The sequence below is a fragment of the Mixophyes fleayi genome, chromosome 4 (assembly GCF_038048845.1).
Source record: "Mixophyes fleayi isolate aMixFle1 chromosome 4, aMixFle1.hap1, whole genome shotgun sequence".
Taxonomy (NCBI): domain Eukaryota; kingdom Metazoa; phylum Chordata; class Amphibia; order Anura; family Limnodynastidae; genus Mixophyes; species Mixophyes fleayi.
Window position 1 is genome coordinate 211,973,955 of NC_134405.1, and position 14,339 is coordinate 211,988,293.

At 39.2% G+C, this 14,339-nt stretch overlaps 1 protein-coding gene across 1 annotated transcript in view; it reads right to left on the reverse strand.

The window, feature by feature from the left end:
* Positions 1-5,434: 5,434 nt before the first annotated feature.
* Positions 5,435-14,339, reverse strand: part of PAH (phenylalanine hydroxylase) — a 66,834-nt gene continuing 57,929 nt past the window's right edge. The window contains exons 10-13 of the mRNA XM_075209290.1: positions 8,664-8,759; positions 8,169-8,302; positions 6,806-6,921; positions 5,435-5,645 (exon numbers count right to left, since the gene is read on the reverse strand). Of these exons, the coding sequence (XP_075065391.1) occupies positions 5,602-5,645; positions 6,806-6,921; positions 8,169-8,302; positions 8,664-8,759 (390 nt within the window). The 3' untranslated portion in view covers positions 5,435-5,601. The remainder of the gene's footprint in view (positions 5,646-6,805; positions 6,922-8,168; positions 8,303-8,663; positions 8,760-14,339) is intronic.

Consider the following 14,339-nt stretch of genomic DNA (forward strand, 5'->3'; position numbering starts at 1 on the left):
TAATTTTTACAGCTAAATATGGGGGTTTTCACCAACATGTATACTAACTGTCTTCATTTGGGTGTTTTCCTATTTATTTTACCTTGTGGGCCTTATGTACAGATGGACGCAATTTCCATCTAAAGCGTAAGAGTAAATTGCCTCTGAAAAAAGACACATTCTATGTAGTATGCTAATACCCCATTCATACTGCACCAAAATCCCGGGTTTTTGCCGGGGCGAGCTCAAACGACCCGGGTCTTGGTGCAGTATGAATGGTACAAGTCAAAAATCCCGGGTCTAAAAACCCGGGTCTTCAACCCGGGATTATATCGAGGGGTAATTCCCGGGTCGGACCCGGGTTCCCTGCACTATGAACGGTGCAAGCGGGGTTGGAGAGAGAGAGAGAGAGAGAGAGAGGTTTTTTTTCATATTCCAGCTTTCAGCCAATGAAAAGTGCTCTGGTGATGACTCCCACAAATTGCCAGGGCACAGACTTGTGCAGTATGAATGGGGTCAACCCGGGAAATTCCCGGGTCCGAGGTGCAGTATGAATGGTGTTTCTGAGCTGGGACACTCCGAGCCCCTGCAAAAACCCATCTTGAAAAACCCTTGATATTGCTGGGGCGGCAGTATAAAAGTGGTATAAGTTGAATCTTAACATTAATCTAGGTCTGAATCGCTTGATTTATTTACATTAGGGGTTATTTTTACTAAACTGCGGGTCTGAAAAAGCGGAGATGTTGCCTATAGCAACCAATCAGATTCTAGTTATCATTTATTTAGTACATTTTACAAAATAACAGCTAGAACCTGATTGGTGGTTACAATCAACATCGCCACGTTTTCAAACCCCCAGCTTAGTAAATATACCCCCTGGTTTAGGCAGAAGCATATGCTTTTGGTTTACGGCTGGGGTTACAAGCCTATAAAGTAAAGAGATGTAGCTTGACAGTGTTGTTATCAAGTGCATTAGCATATTTATCTTACACCAGGGGTTGAGGACCCACAGCAGAAACGTTTCATGACAAGCGTAATTGCACCTGCATGCAGGTCTACATTGGTTGTATTTATGACTCAGGCCCTGTGTGTCCATTTATATGGACATACATTTATATTTTGGTGAAACAGAAAACCCTTACTTAAACCATTATTCAGATCTTGTAGAGAACATCCTGAGTGTGTATACCTCACAGTTTGGATTTTCTATTTTATGAATGAGAGAATATTTGTATTGTTGCTTTCATGTAATACATTGTCCTGCAACCTGATAATGTGCCTGTTATGATTGGAAGCACATCTTGCAGAAACATCATTGAGAGATTTACTCTGACAGACTACAGAAATCCTGGACAACCTGTGGCCCTCCAGGTGTTGTGGAACTACAAGTCCCAGCGTACCTTGCCAGTTATCTGCTGGCTATCTACTGGCAAATCATGCTGGTGCTTGTAGTTTCACAACACCTGGAGAGCCACAGGTTGGCCAGGCCTGGACTACTGCAACATTGCTATCTTATACATATTGTGTAATATACCATGTACAGTGCATCAACTAAACACAAGTGTAATCTGAAAAATGTTACCTAGCGAAAGTATATACTGAAATATTTAAACATGTTGATCGCATGCTAATATTAATATACATGTATTACCAACATTAGTGTGCACGAAACCTATACCCTACAATGTCAGAACCATTTTCTTGCCTATTAAGAAGCTATCCAGGTGACATAGTCTTTTGAACTTTTACAGTTCACATGTGTTGGAGTATAATAGAAATAAAAGCCATACAAATGTCTGATTAGTTGTCATTTTTTTTTTATTTTATTAATAATCATATAAACAGATGTTTAAGTTACAGGACATCTGAAAAGGTAACAGATTGGAAAGTTTGATTTTATGTGTTTGCTTCTTGAGTTTGTTATTATGTTCTATTACTTAGAAATTATTCTTTCAGTATACAGTATATGATTTTAAACCAGGTATATAAGGAAATTCTATAAATGTTCCTCAGAAAATTACCAAGTACATTTCCAAGTATTCTAAAGACTCAAGTTAATACAGAAAATTAAATGGTTACTTCTTATGTCATTTTCCCAAACTGTCTGATATTTTGCCTGGTTTCCAAGACTGAAACATAATTTCGCAAAAGCTGGTAATAGCTGTCTGCTTTTCAAAAGTAATTAAATAAAGAGACGGGTGGTTATATTCAACAAGAGGCGCAGTGCAAAAATGTGTTTACTTTTGTTTCATCTTTAGTGTGGGTGCACGCTTATGTGGCTTTCTAAATGTGCCTGAATTTGACTAAATAAGGCTCACTTACTAATTTTGCTTTTAGGTAAAGAAGCTGCATTAACCACAGCAACCAATCAGATGCTAGCTTTCATTGTCTAACTTGCACTAGACAGATTATTATTAATGATGATGATGATGATAACAATATGTTTTTATACACAATCATTCACATCAGTCCTTGTGCCATTGGAGCTAACCATTTTAGCCAGCAGCCAATTAACCTACCACTGTATTTTTGGACGTGATGGCTAATTGTTGATTAGTAACTGTGATAAATGGGAATTTTTAGTTTGATTGGTTACTACAGTTCAGTGTTGCACCTATATGCTTCCAACTAAGGCAGCATCTTAAATGCAAAACCAATGAATATTCATGAGCTGTGCAAGTTTATCATTTTTCTGGCAACTGTCTGGGAGGTGCAGGTGGATGGTTCAGCACAATATTTACGTTTTTTGTCTTTTTGGTAAGTTTCTGTAAAAGGTTGGTATATTGTTATTGATTGATCAAATTAATTTTAAAATATTACTTTGTAATCGTAAGTAGTGTATTAAAATTTTATTACCACTATATTAATATTCTGTAGTATTACACACACACTCAGTGGCCACTTTATGAGGTACACCTGCTCATTAATGCCAATATCTAATCAGCCAATCATGTGGCAGCAACTCAATGACTAAAAGCATACAGATATGGTCAAGAAGTTCAATAACCAAACCCCAGAATGGGGAAGAGGCTATGACTTTGGAATGATTGTTGGTATGAGACGGGGTGGTTTGAGTTTTGAGAAACTGTCTCCTGTGATTTTCATGCACAACAGTCTCTAGACTTTACAGAGAATGGTGTGCAAAAGAAAAAAAATCCATCTCTGAACCTTGAAGTGGATGGGCTATAGCAGCAGAAGACCACATCGGATTCCACTCCTACCAGCTAAGAACAGGAAACTGAGGTTACAGTGGGCACAGGCTCACCACAACTGGACAGTTGAGAAAATATTGATTTCTGCTGTAACATGCAGATAGGGTCAGAATTTGGCATAGACAACATGAATCCATGGATCCTTCCTGCCTTGTGTTAACATTGCAGGCTTCTTCTGGTAGTGTAATGGCGCGAGTAACTTTTTCTTGGCACACATTAGGCCCCTTAATACTAACTGAGCATTGTCTAAATGTCACCTAAGTATTGTTGCTGACCATGTGCATCCCTTTAAGGCCAATCTTGTAATGGCTACTTCCAGCAGGATAACATGCCATATCACAAAGCACATCTGAAGCTGGTTCCACGAACATGACAATGAGTTCAGTGTACTCCAATGGCCTCCACAGTCACCAGATCTCAGCCCAAAAGAGCACCTTTGAAATGTGGTGAAACTGGATATTTGCAGCATGAATGTGCAGCTGACAATCTGCAGCAACTGTGTGATGCTGTCCCGTCAACATGAACCAGATCTCTAAGGCATTTCTAACACCTTGTTGAATCAATGCCACAAAGAAATCAGGTTTTTCCTACCAAGTACTAGAAAGGTGTACCTAATAAAGTGACCACTGAGTGTATATTGCATTAATTAGCTCTAGGCAAAAAATATCAAGTATTTTTATTTTAGAGTAATTATCATGATATAACTTAAATTATTGGCAGGCACGCTTGCTGTATCAATGTTTGTATAAAATATGTACCTGAATCTTTCACAAGGACATGACCCAATCACAGCTCTGATATCAATATGAATTCTCAAAAGGGTGATTATTGAAATTAGACAGTTGGCTCCCAGAATTAGCGAATTCTAACTGATATATACCTGTCAAAACTATTATATAGAAAAACAATGCTTATTATATGAATTAACTAACAATTGAAGCAAAGCTAAACAACATAATTGTGCAAATACAGATTAAACAATGCTGTAGTTGAAATGATTGGGGTTGATAGACACAGGTGCTTATGTTGTGCATGCTGTACAATCAGCTTGAGCTGGGGTCACTGCACTATAGATAATTGATCTTTAGAATGAATGTGGTGTCACTACAATAGTGCTTGTTGCATTCATGTTCTATCAAGCATTCTGGAAAATATATAATAATATTGTGATCACTATAGACATGAATTATCTCTATTTTGACAGCCATTTAAGCTGCTGAGCGTACAATCAGTGCATAGCAGGAAAACAGTCATCAATGATAAAATTAATGAAGAAACATCAAAATCCAAATATTATTCATTTTACAAGTAATGTCATTTACATGAACAACAGCTTTTACATGGCAAAATAAATGTCTTCTTACACATTACAGTAGTTGAGGAGCTGCAGCAAACTACTACATTTCTTTAATTGATTATATGAAATATTATTACACAAAAAAAGCCATTGCTTGAAATCCTAACAATAATTACTGACTTGAGGCTGCCGTAATACTATCTCTGTGGGCTATATTGTTCTATATGTCTGGCGAGCAAAGAAACTGGTAGAATAACAGAAATGCTTGGCTCATATTCTTTTTCCAAATAATATGTAACTAGGTAAAATAGACAGTCTGCTGCCCCATACATTCTTATTAACGGTACAGTTTATGTATTGAAGACAGGTACACTTTCACAGAAATATGGCAGCGAGTAGTGACTATTTGAATGATTTTCTAAATAACAAAGTATTTTTTAATATTACAACATAGCAACATATGTAATTTTTTTGGTATTTTTGAATAAATTGCACTGTAATATAATATACAGCAATTCACCACTGTCTGTGTTAAATGTGTATTTTTTTTTTATCATATATTTAACACTATTATTCAAGGTCTGCTATCTTTACAAACGTCTGTCCTTATTTTCTTCCAGCTATTGCGCCAGCATTTTTGCAAATCTCTTGTGTTTTCCACTGTGAACTGCAGCAAAACTGAGACAATATGTTTAAAAAATGATTCAACACAGTGGCTTTACTCCCCACCTCTAAAAATAGCATATTAAAGCACAGTTCCTATGTATGTACCTCTGGCCAGATCTACCATTAGAGCCAATAGCAAACCTATTGAACCCAACAAATGGTGCATTCAAGGTAAGTTTAAGGTTGTTGTTGTTTTTTTAGCTCCTTCAACTAAATTTTTAGTTTTCGGTGGAGGTATCCTTTAATTTGAACATTTTTAGACACTTGATTTTTTTAAAAAAACTTGATCTACTGTTGTTCTCTTCTTTTGTTTTATAAACAATAAAAAAAATAATTAATGTAAAACTTAAACTGCATGAACTACTCATATTCGGGCAATTCTAACTTGGTCTACATATGTATCAACATAACAATCAATTCAAGCTGTGCACGGTTCCATGGATAGCCTCATTCAAGCTTTCTAAGGGCGCTGCAGAGTATCCCAATTTCACCTGCAAGTGAAGAACAATGGATGATTTAGGATACATTAAATGAACTTAATCTGACTAGTTGATGTGAAAATTACACTGAAATGTTCCAGTAACTCTAAGTAAAATAAAGTAAGACCTGAGATTCATGTTTATGTTTTATTATACAGTGTTGTAATGTAGTTTTCGAAGGAAACTGTGTATATATAAGAAATAGCATACTGGTGTAACTAAACAGCTGTTCAATATTATATCTATTATTGTTATTAGTTTATTAAAGATACAGTTTAACATAACTCACTTAATAATAAGCTGGTATGCCAATGGTACATTTCTTCCAAACAAATATTCTGTTGATGTGGGACACTGCTTGTAGAGGTTTAGGAGGAAACTCAAACCTAAGGAATGTGCCGCTGGACATCACCACTATGGGCCTAATTCATTAAGGATCTTAACTTGAGAAACTTATTATTTCAGTCTCCTGGACAAAACCATGTTACAATGCAAGGGGTGCAAATTAGTATTCTGTTTTGCACATAAGTTAAATACTGACTGTTTTTTCATGTAGCACACAAATACTTGATAGCTTATTTGTACACTGAAATTTAAAGTTCATATTTGTGTGCTACATGAAAAAACAGGCAGTATTTAACTTATGTGCAAAACAGAACACTCATTTGCACCCCTTGCAATTTAACATGGTTTTGTCCAGGAGACTGAAATAAGGATCCTCTTCATTCAAGATCCTTAATGAATCAGGCCCTATGTCCGGAAGAGCAAATTTCTGAGTACTATGATACATCAACATTTCAGATTTTCTTGCACACCTCTATTTGGCGGCTCAGAGTGCCTTCGCGACCATTCTGGGGCACTCCGCAGCTCAATTCTTAGAATTGAATCAGCCCATCCTACCACTGATATAGCCTTAATGTTACAATATCAACGGTTTTGGCAGGGTGTGGTCACTTAAACAGTGGTGATCCGTGGCATGGGGCCACCACAGCCCTGCTACTTAGGGGAGGAGGGTTTTTGGTTAAAAAATCATTTTTGGTGATTAGATTTTAATGTTTGATTATTGTTTCTGCTCATAGAAACATTTAATTTGTGTGCAGTTTTACTATGTGACAGTTTCTGAATAATAAAGTCCATCAGTAAATTTTGTAATAAATGAATTGATAACTTACTGGAAATGCAATCAGCGAGGTTCTTCAACTGCTCTACATTATCTAGAACCTCAATACTTTGTGTGTATGGATTGTAACGCACTGTGAAAGGCCGAGGAATTATGGCAGCAAATTTCCTGGAAAAAAAAATAGAAAATTATAACATATATTTACATTTTTCCCTATACCTGAGCTACTTATGAAATACAACTTTACAAAATAGTATTATGATATACCATGTACAGTAACGTCATCTACGAAAATCACATGCTCAGGCCATGGATAACCTATAAGCTTCAAAAAAACTATTAAGTGTATGCAATTTCTATACTTCTTGCAAGTTGATTTGAAATGACTATTTATTCAAAGCTTATAGTTACCAAACATATTTAATACTGAAACAATAAAATACAGACCACTCATTGGTGGACTTTTACGTAGATGTGGTCATTTCATGGTTGGTCAAAATGACCAGACCACAGGGAAGCCACCAAGCACTGTGCTCAAGTTGATGGAGGCATTTGCTACCTGGGTCACATAATGCTCTTGTAAAATAATCTTTGGCTAACATAAGATAGTGCTGCATAAACATGGTCATTTCATAATACTCATAATGCCTCATTACATTTTGCACCTACAAAAAGTGTTTTAATGGCATTTTATTTTCAGCTTTTTCTTTTAAGCTTCTAAAGACTGTAAATAGGCGGTTTTGTTCCTACTGTATTCCATTCATGGTCCTTCATAAAGTTTTGTTAAAAACTGTGCGCCTCATTTAGAGTCGGACGCAAAGTCCATTTCAGGCGCATCCTGCACATTTCCACTGATGGGGCATGCACAGTAAGCAACAGTTCCCTGCAGTTCCGTCTGCTTTTAAACGCAAGTGTACACTGCGACAGCTTGCGTCTCAGTATGAGGGAAAGGGTGTAACACGGAGTTATGTAGGCGTGACCGTGAATAATTCAGATACTATGGGCGTCTACCCGCAAAAAATACCCTAGTCGGATCAAGACCCACGCATGTCAAAACAAGACTGAAAAAGTCAGGCAGGAATTAGGTGGCGCAAGTAGTTAGCTGCTTGGTAAGGTATTACGAGTGGGACGCAACTGTGGTTAAATGCCAGTACCCTACCAAGCTGCGGCACAATCCCACTCCTACTCTTTCAGGTAAGTCTTAGACGCACATTGCATCCAACTCTAAATGAGGCTCTGTGTGTGCATGTTTAGCGCTTAGCTTCATAAAGATCAATGATTCTTATGACAACTTCAGTCTTATCTGTGGCCAGTGCTCAGAATAGCGGATCAATAATTCCTATTTTACTTTTCAACTCTTCTGCAACAACCTCCGAGAAAACTAAACAGAACATGAAAAAATCAAACTATCTCACCTTACTTTTTCCTTGGCATCTTTAAAACTTTCAGCAATAAAATATATTGGCTGGAACTCAGTTATTGGGTATTTCTGCAGTGCGGTCTTCTCTGGTTCAAAGATATTCAGTTGTGGTTTGTCTGTCAAACAATACTGTGCAAAAACCAAACAGTCAAAACAGACAATGGTAACGCCCACTGGTATATATTTTGGAAGTGAACTGAAACATGAATGTAACTTGGGGTAGATTTAATAAACCCTCTAAAAAGGAAAACTGGTGGTGTTGCCCATTGCAACCAATCAGATTAATTTTGAAGAATGGTGGCTAAAATCTTATTGGGTGCTAAGGGGAACACTTCCACTTTTCCTTATTAGAATGTCACCTTTGTGTAACTGTCATCTATCCTGCACTAGGTTAGCAGCAGTTTTACAAATGTATATTCATGAAATAGGTATTTTATTACCATTTGTGACAAACAAAATAAAAAGAGTAACAAGAACAAATTCTTCAAACCTGTAATTCCCCAAATGATGAGAGCAGCCCAGCTCCATAAGCCTTTACTTTATCACCCTCTTTGCAAAGCCCAAATTCAGCCGTAAACCAGTACACCTGGTGGGAAATAGAGAAGAGGCATCATTTAATATTAACTTACAAATCAAAAAATACACATTAGGTTTATCATGTCATATATGTATAATAAGTAGGGATGTGCACCGGCGACTTTTGAGGTCTCGTGTTTTGTGTTTTGGATCCGGATTTTCGTTATTTTTGGGGTTCGGATTTGTCTCGCAAAACACTTGACGAAAGGTCTCGGTTCGGATTTAAGGCTTTGGATTCGGATTTTTTTTGAAAAAAACATAAAAAGTTTAAAAATCAAGTTTTTGGGCTTATTTTCACTCCTAGGCTATTATTAACCTCAATAACATTCAATAACAAGCATTTCCACTAATTTACAGTGTATTCTGAACACCTCACAATATAGTTATTAGTCCAAAACGTTGCAACAAGGTATCTTTCTGGACTGCGTAGAGGAGTGGGTCACCACAATATATATTAAAAACCCTGAACTTTTATGATTCGCACCAATAAATGTACCTGGACTGCGTAGAGGAGTGGGTCACCACAATATATATTAAAAACCCTGAACTTTTATGAATCGCACCAATAAATGTACCTGGACTGCGTAGAGGAGTGGGTCACCACAATATATATTAAAAACCCTGAACTTTTATGAATCGCACCAATAAATGTACCTGGACTGCGTAGAGGAGTGGGTCACCACAATATATATAATAAGAAAACCATCAACTTGTTTGATTCGCACCAATAAATGTACCTGGACTGCGTAGAGGAGTGGGTCACCACAATATATTAAAAACCCTGAACTTTTATGAATCGCACCAATAAATGTACCTGGACTGCGTAGAGGAGTGGGTCACCACAATATATATTAAAAACCCTGAACTTTTATGAATCGCACCAATAAATGTACCTGGACTGCGTAGAGGAGTGGGTCACCACAATATATATTAAAAACCCTGAACTTTTATGAATCGCACCAATAAATGTACCTGGACTGCGTAGAGGAGTGGGTCACCACAATTTATATTAAAAACCCTGAACTTTTATGAATCGCACCAATAAATGTACCTGGACTGCGTAGAGGAGTGGGTCACCACAATATATATTAAAAACCCTGAACTTTTATGATTCGCACCAATAAATGTACCTGGACTGCGTAGAGGAGTGGGTCACCACAATATATATTAAAAACCCTGAACTTTTATGAATCGCACCAATAAATGTACCTGGACTGCGTAGAGGAGTGGGTCACCACAATATATTAAAAACCCTGAACTTTTATGAATCGCACCAATAAATGTACCTGGACTGCGTAGAGGAGTGGGTCACCACAATATATATAATAAGAAAACCATCAACTTGTTTGATTCGCACCAATAAATGTACCTGGACTGCGTAGAGGAGTGGGTCACCACAATATATTAAAAACCCTGAACTTTTATGATTCGCACCAATAAATGTACCTGGACTGCGTAGAGGAGTGGGTCACCACAATATATATTAAAAACCCTGAACTTTTATGAATCGCACCAATAAATGTACCTGGACTGCGTAGAGGAGTGGGTCACCACAATATATATAATAAGAAAACCATCAACTTGTTTGATTCGCACCAATAAATGTACCTGGACTGCGTAGAGGAGTGGGTCACCACAATATATATTAAAAACCCTGAACTTTTATGAATCGCACCAATAAATGTACCTGGACTGCGTAGAGGAGTGGGTCACCACAATATATATTAAAAACCCTGAACTTTTATGAATCGCACCAATAAATGTACCTGGACTGCGTAAAGGAGTGGGTCACCACAATATATATTAAAAACCCTGAACTTTTATGTTTCGCACCAATAAATGTATCTGGACTGCGTAGAGGAGTGGGCACTGGGCACCACAATAAAATATATAAAAAACCTTCAACAGGTCTGCATTACACTACACATACGGCTGCTCCTCCATCCTCTCCATCATATACATGTTGGAGTTTTAGCGTGTGACAACCTCTTGTTTTTGATAATGTCAGTGCATTTTGAATATTTTTCAATTTGCCCCACACCACTGAATGTACTTTATCTATGATACGCATCTATCTATCTTGACTGCGTAGTGTGGTGGCCCCGGTACACAATTTGGTACCGAGGCCACAATATAATTAAAAAACCCTCCACGTGTCAGAATTCCACCAAACAAGTATCTGGACTGCGTAGTGGGGTGGCCCCGGTACCCAATTTGATACCGGGGCCACAATACCTCCTCCAAACATGGTACAGACAATTCGTCATTGAGATCCCATCAAGTATGTTAAAGACAGACAGGGTCCAAGTGTTATTGGTTGACTTTGTAAACCAAAAAACTGTCCCTGTTGCACATAGTCGTGCAATGAAGACTGACTTTTTCATTTAAAGGCACCATCTTTCAAGTGTAGTGTTTGTAAGTCTAAGTCATATTATACTTTTGGTAAAATTGGTTTATTTTGTTCCTCTTTATGGTAATTAGTAATAGAATTAAAGTATTAAATAGAATTAAAGTATGAAATAGAATTAAAGTATTAAATAGAATTAAAGTATGAAATAGAATTAAAGTATTAAATAGAATTAAAGTATGAAATAGAGTGGTATAGAGTTGTAGTGTGGTATAGATAGAGTGGTCCCCACAATATAATAATAAAACCCTCAACTGGTCTGAATTCCACCAAACAAGTATCTGGACTGCGTAGTGTGGTGGCCCCGGTACACAATTTGGTACCGAGGCCACAATATAATTAAAAAATTGGGCATCAACTGTCACCGTTGTTTAATATCTGATACACCTAAATATGGACTGCACAGTGGAGTGGCCCCGGTAGTAAATTTGGTGCCGGGGCCACAATACCTCCTCCAACTTCCAAGTGTAGTGTTTATAAAGACAGACAGCGTCGAAGTGTTATCAGTTGGCTTTCTTAACCCTAAAATTGTCCCTGTTGCAAATATTCGTGCAATGGACAGTTACTTTTTTATTGAAAGACTCAAGCTTTCAAGTGTAGTGTTTATAAAATATAAACAACAATACAGTAGTTTTAGAGCACGTCAAAAACTCTTGTTTTAAATTATGACACGGCATTTTACTTTTGGTTTAATTTCTTGAATTTTTTAAAATTTGGTTTTACTTTTTGAACATGGCAAACGACTGTTGATTGGTCATATAATGCCAAAAAAAAAGTTCCAAGATGGAATTGTCCTTGGGCCCTCACACCCACCCTTATGTTGTTGAAATAGGACATGCACACTTTAACAAACCAATCATTTCAGCGACAGGGCCTACCAAACAACTTTGGCTGAAATGATTGGTTTGTTTGGGCCCCCACACCAAAAAAGCTATTCATCTCTCCCTGTACAGACTAAACAGGCTCTACTGAGGCAAGATGTCGTCCTCATCCTCAACCTCTGATTCCTCTCCCCCTACAGTGTGTACTTCCTCCTCATCACACATTATCAATTCGTCCCCGCTGGACTCCACAACCACAGGTCCCTCTGTAGTATCTGGAGGGCAGTGCTGTACTTCATTGAGGAATTGATTATTCATTTTTATAAACATCATTTTTTCAACGTTGTGAGGAAGCAACCTCCTTCGCCGCTCACTGACCAGGTTCCCCGCTGCACTAAAAACTCTTTCCGAGTACACACTGGAGGGGGGACAACTCAGGTAAAATAGAGCCAGTTTGTACAGGGGCTTCCAAACTGCCTTTTTTTCCTGCCAGTAACAATATGGACTGTCTGACATGTCTACTTGGATGGTGTCAGCAAAGTAATCATCCACAATTTTTTCTATTGTGACAGCATCCAATGCAGCGAGAGTAGACATGTCTGCAATGGTTGGCAGGTCCTTCAGTCCGGACCAGATGTTATCAGCATCCCCGCCAGTGCCTCTTTTGGGAAAACTGAGCTTTTTCCTCGCAGCCATAGATGTGGAAGAAAATGAGGGTGGAGCTGTTGGCATGTCACGGTCCTCTTCAGAGGACAATCTCCTGACCAGCAGGTCTTTGCACCGCTGTAGACTTGTGTCCGCCGGAAACAGAGACACAACATACGCTTTAAACCGAGGATCGAGCACGGTGGCCAGAATGTATTCCTCTGACTTTAAAAGAGTGACCACCCTCGGATCCTGGCAAAGCGTACGAAGGGCTACATCCACAAGAGCTACATGCTTGGTGTAATCGCAATGGCTTACCAGCTCCTCCCTCACTTTCTCCAGCTGCTTCTGCAACAGCCTGATCAGGGGAATGACCTGACTCAAGCTGGCAGTGTCGGAACTGACTTCTCGTGTGGCAAGTTCAAATGGCTGCAGAACCTTGCACAACACGGAAATCAGTCTCCACTGCGCTTGACTGAGGCGCATCCCCACTCCTTTGCCTATGTCGTAGGTGGCTGTATAGGCCTGAATGGCCTTTTGCTGCTCCTCCATCCTCTGCAGCATATAGAGGGTGGAGTTCCAGCGCGTCACAACCTCTTGTTTGAGGTGATGGCAGGGCAGGTTCATGCTTTTTTGATGTGCCTCTAGTCTGCGGTAGGCACTGGCTGAATGCCGAAAGTGTCCAGCAATTTTGCGCGCCACCGCAAGCATCTCCTGCACACCCCTGTCACTCTTGAGGTAATGCTGCACCACCAAATTAATGGTGTGGGCAAAACATGGGACGTGCTGGAAATTGCCCATATTTAATGCCCGCACAATGTTACTGGCATTGTCTGACACCACAAATCCCCATGAGAGTCTAAGTGGGGTAAGCCACTGGGAGATAATTTCCCTCATTTTCTCTAATATGTTGTCAGCGTTGTGCCTCTTATTAAAGCCTGTAATACACAATGTTGCCTGCCTTTGCATGAGCAGCCATTTTGTAGATGCTGCTACTGATGCAGCTGTTGCTGTTGCTGCGGAAGGGGATGCATCTACCCAGTGGGCTGTCACAGTCATATAGTCCTTCGTTTGCCCAGAACCACTTGTCCACATGTCCGTGGTTAAGTGGACAGTGGGTACAACCGCATTTTTAAGAGCACTAAGGACACTTGATCGTACTTCTCTGTACATTTTTGGTATCGCCTGCCTAGTGAAGTGGAATCTCGAGGGGATTTGGTACCGGGGACACAATACCTCCATCAACCCTCTAAATCCCACTCCACTGATGGCGGACACCGGGCTCACGTCTAACACCAACATTGCAGTTACAGCCGCAGTTATACGCTTTGCAATAGGGTGACTACTATCGTATTTTGTGGTCATGGCAAACGACTGTTGGACGGTCAATTGTTTTGTGAAAGACTTAGCGGTCTTACTACTTCCCCTCTGGGAAGATGACCGACTAACAGCAGCAACAGCAGCAGTGGCAGTAGTAGGCGTACCGCTGCAGGATTCCTCGGATGAATCCCGTATTGAGGAGGACTCAGTCTGGCTGCTGACTTGGGCTGCAGGACTGAATCTGATGGAGATTGTGGAGGAAGTTGACGAGGAGGGTGTTGCTGGTGTGTATCCAACTGGACCACGGGATTTAGGTGTCCCTGTACCGATGAGGGTCCTAGCCCCAGTTCCTGAACTAACCACTGAACTATGAAGGTTATTCAGGTGACGTATAAGG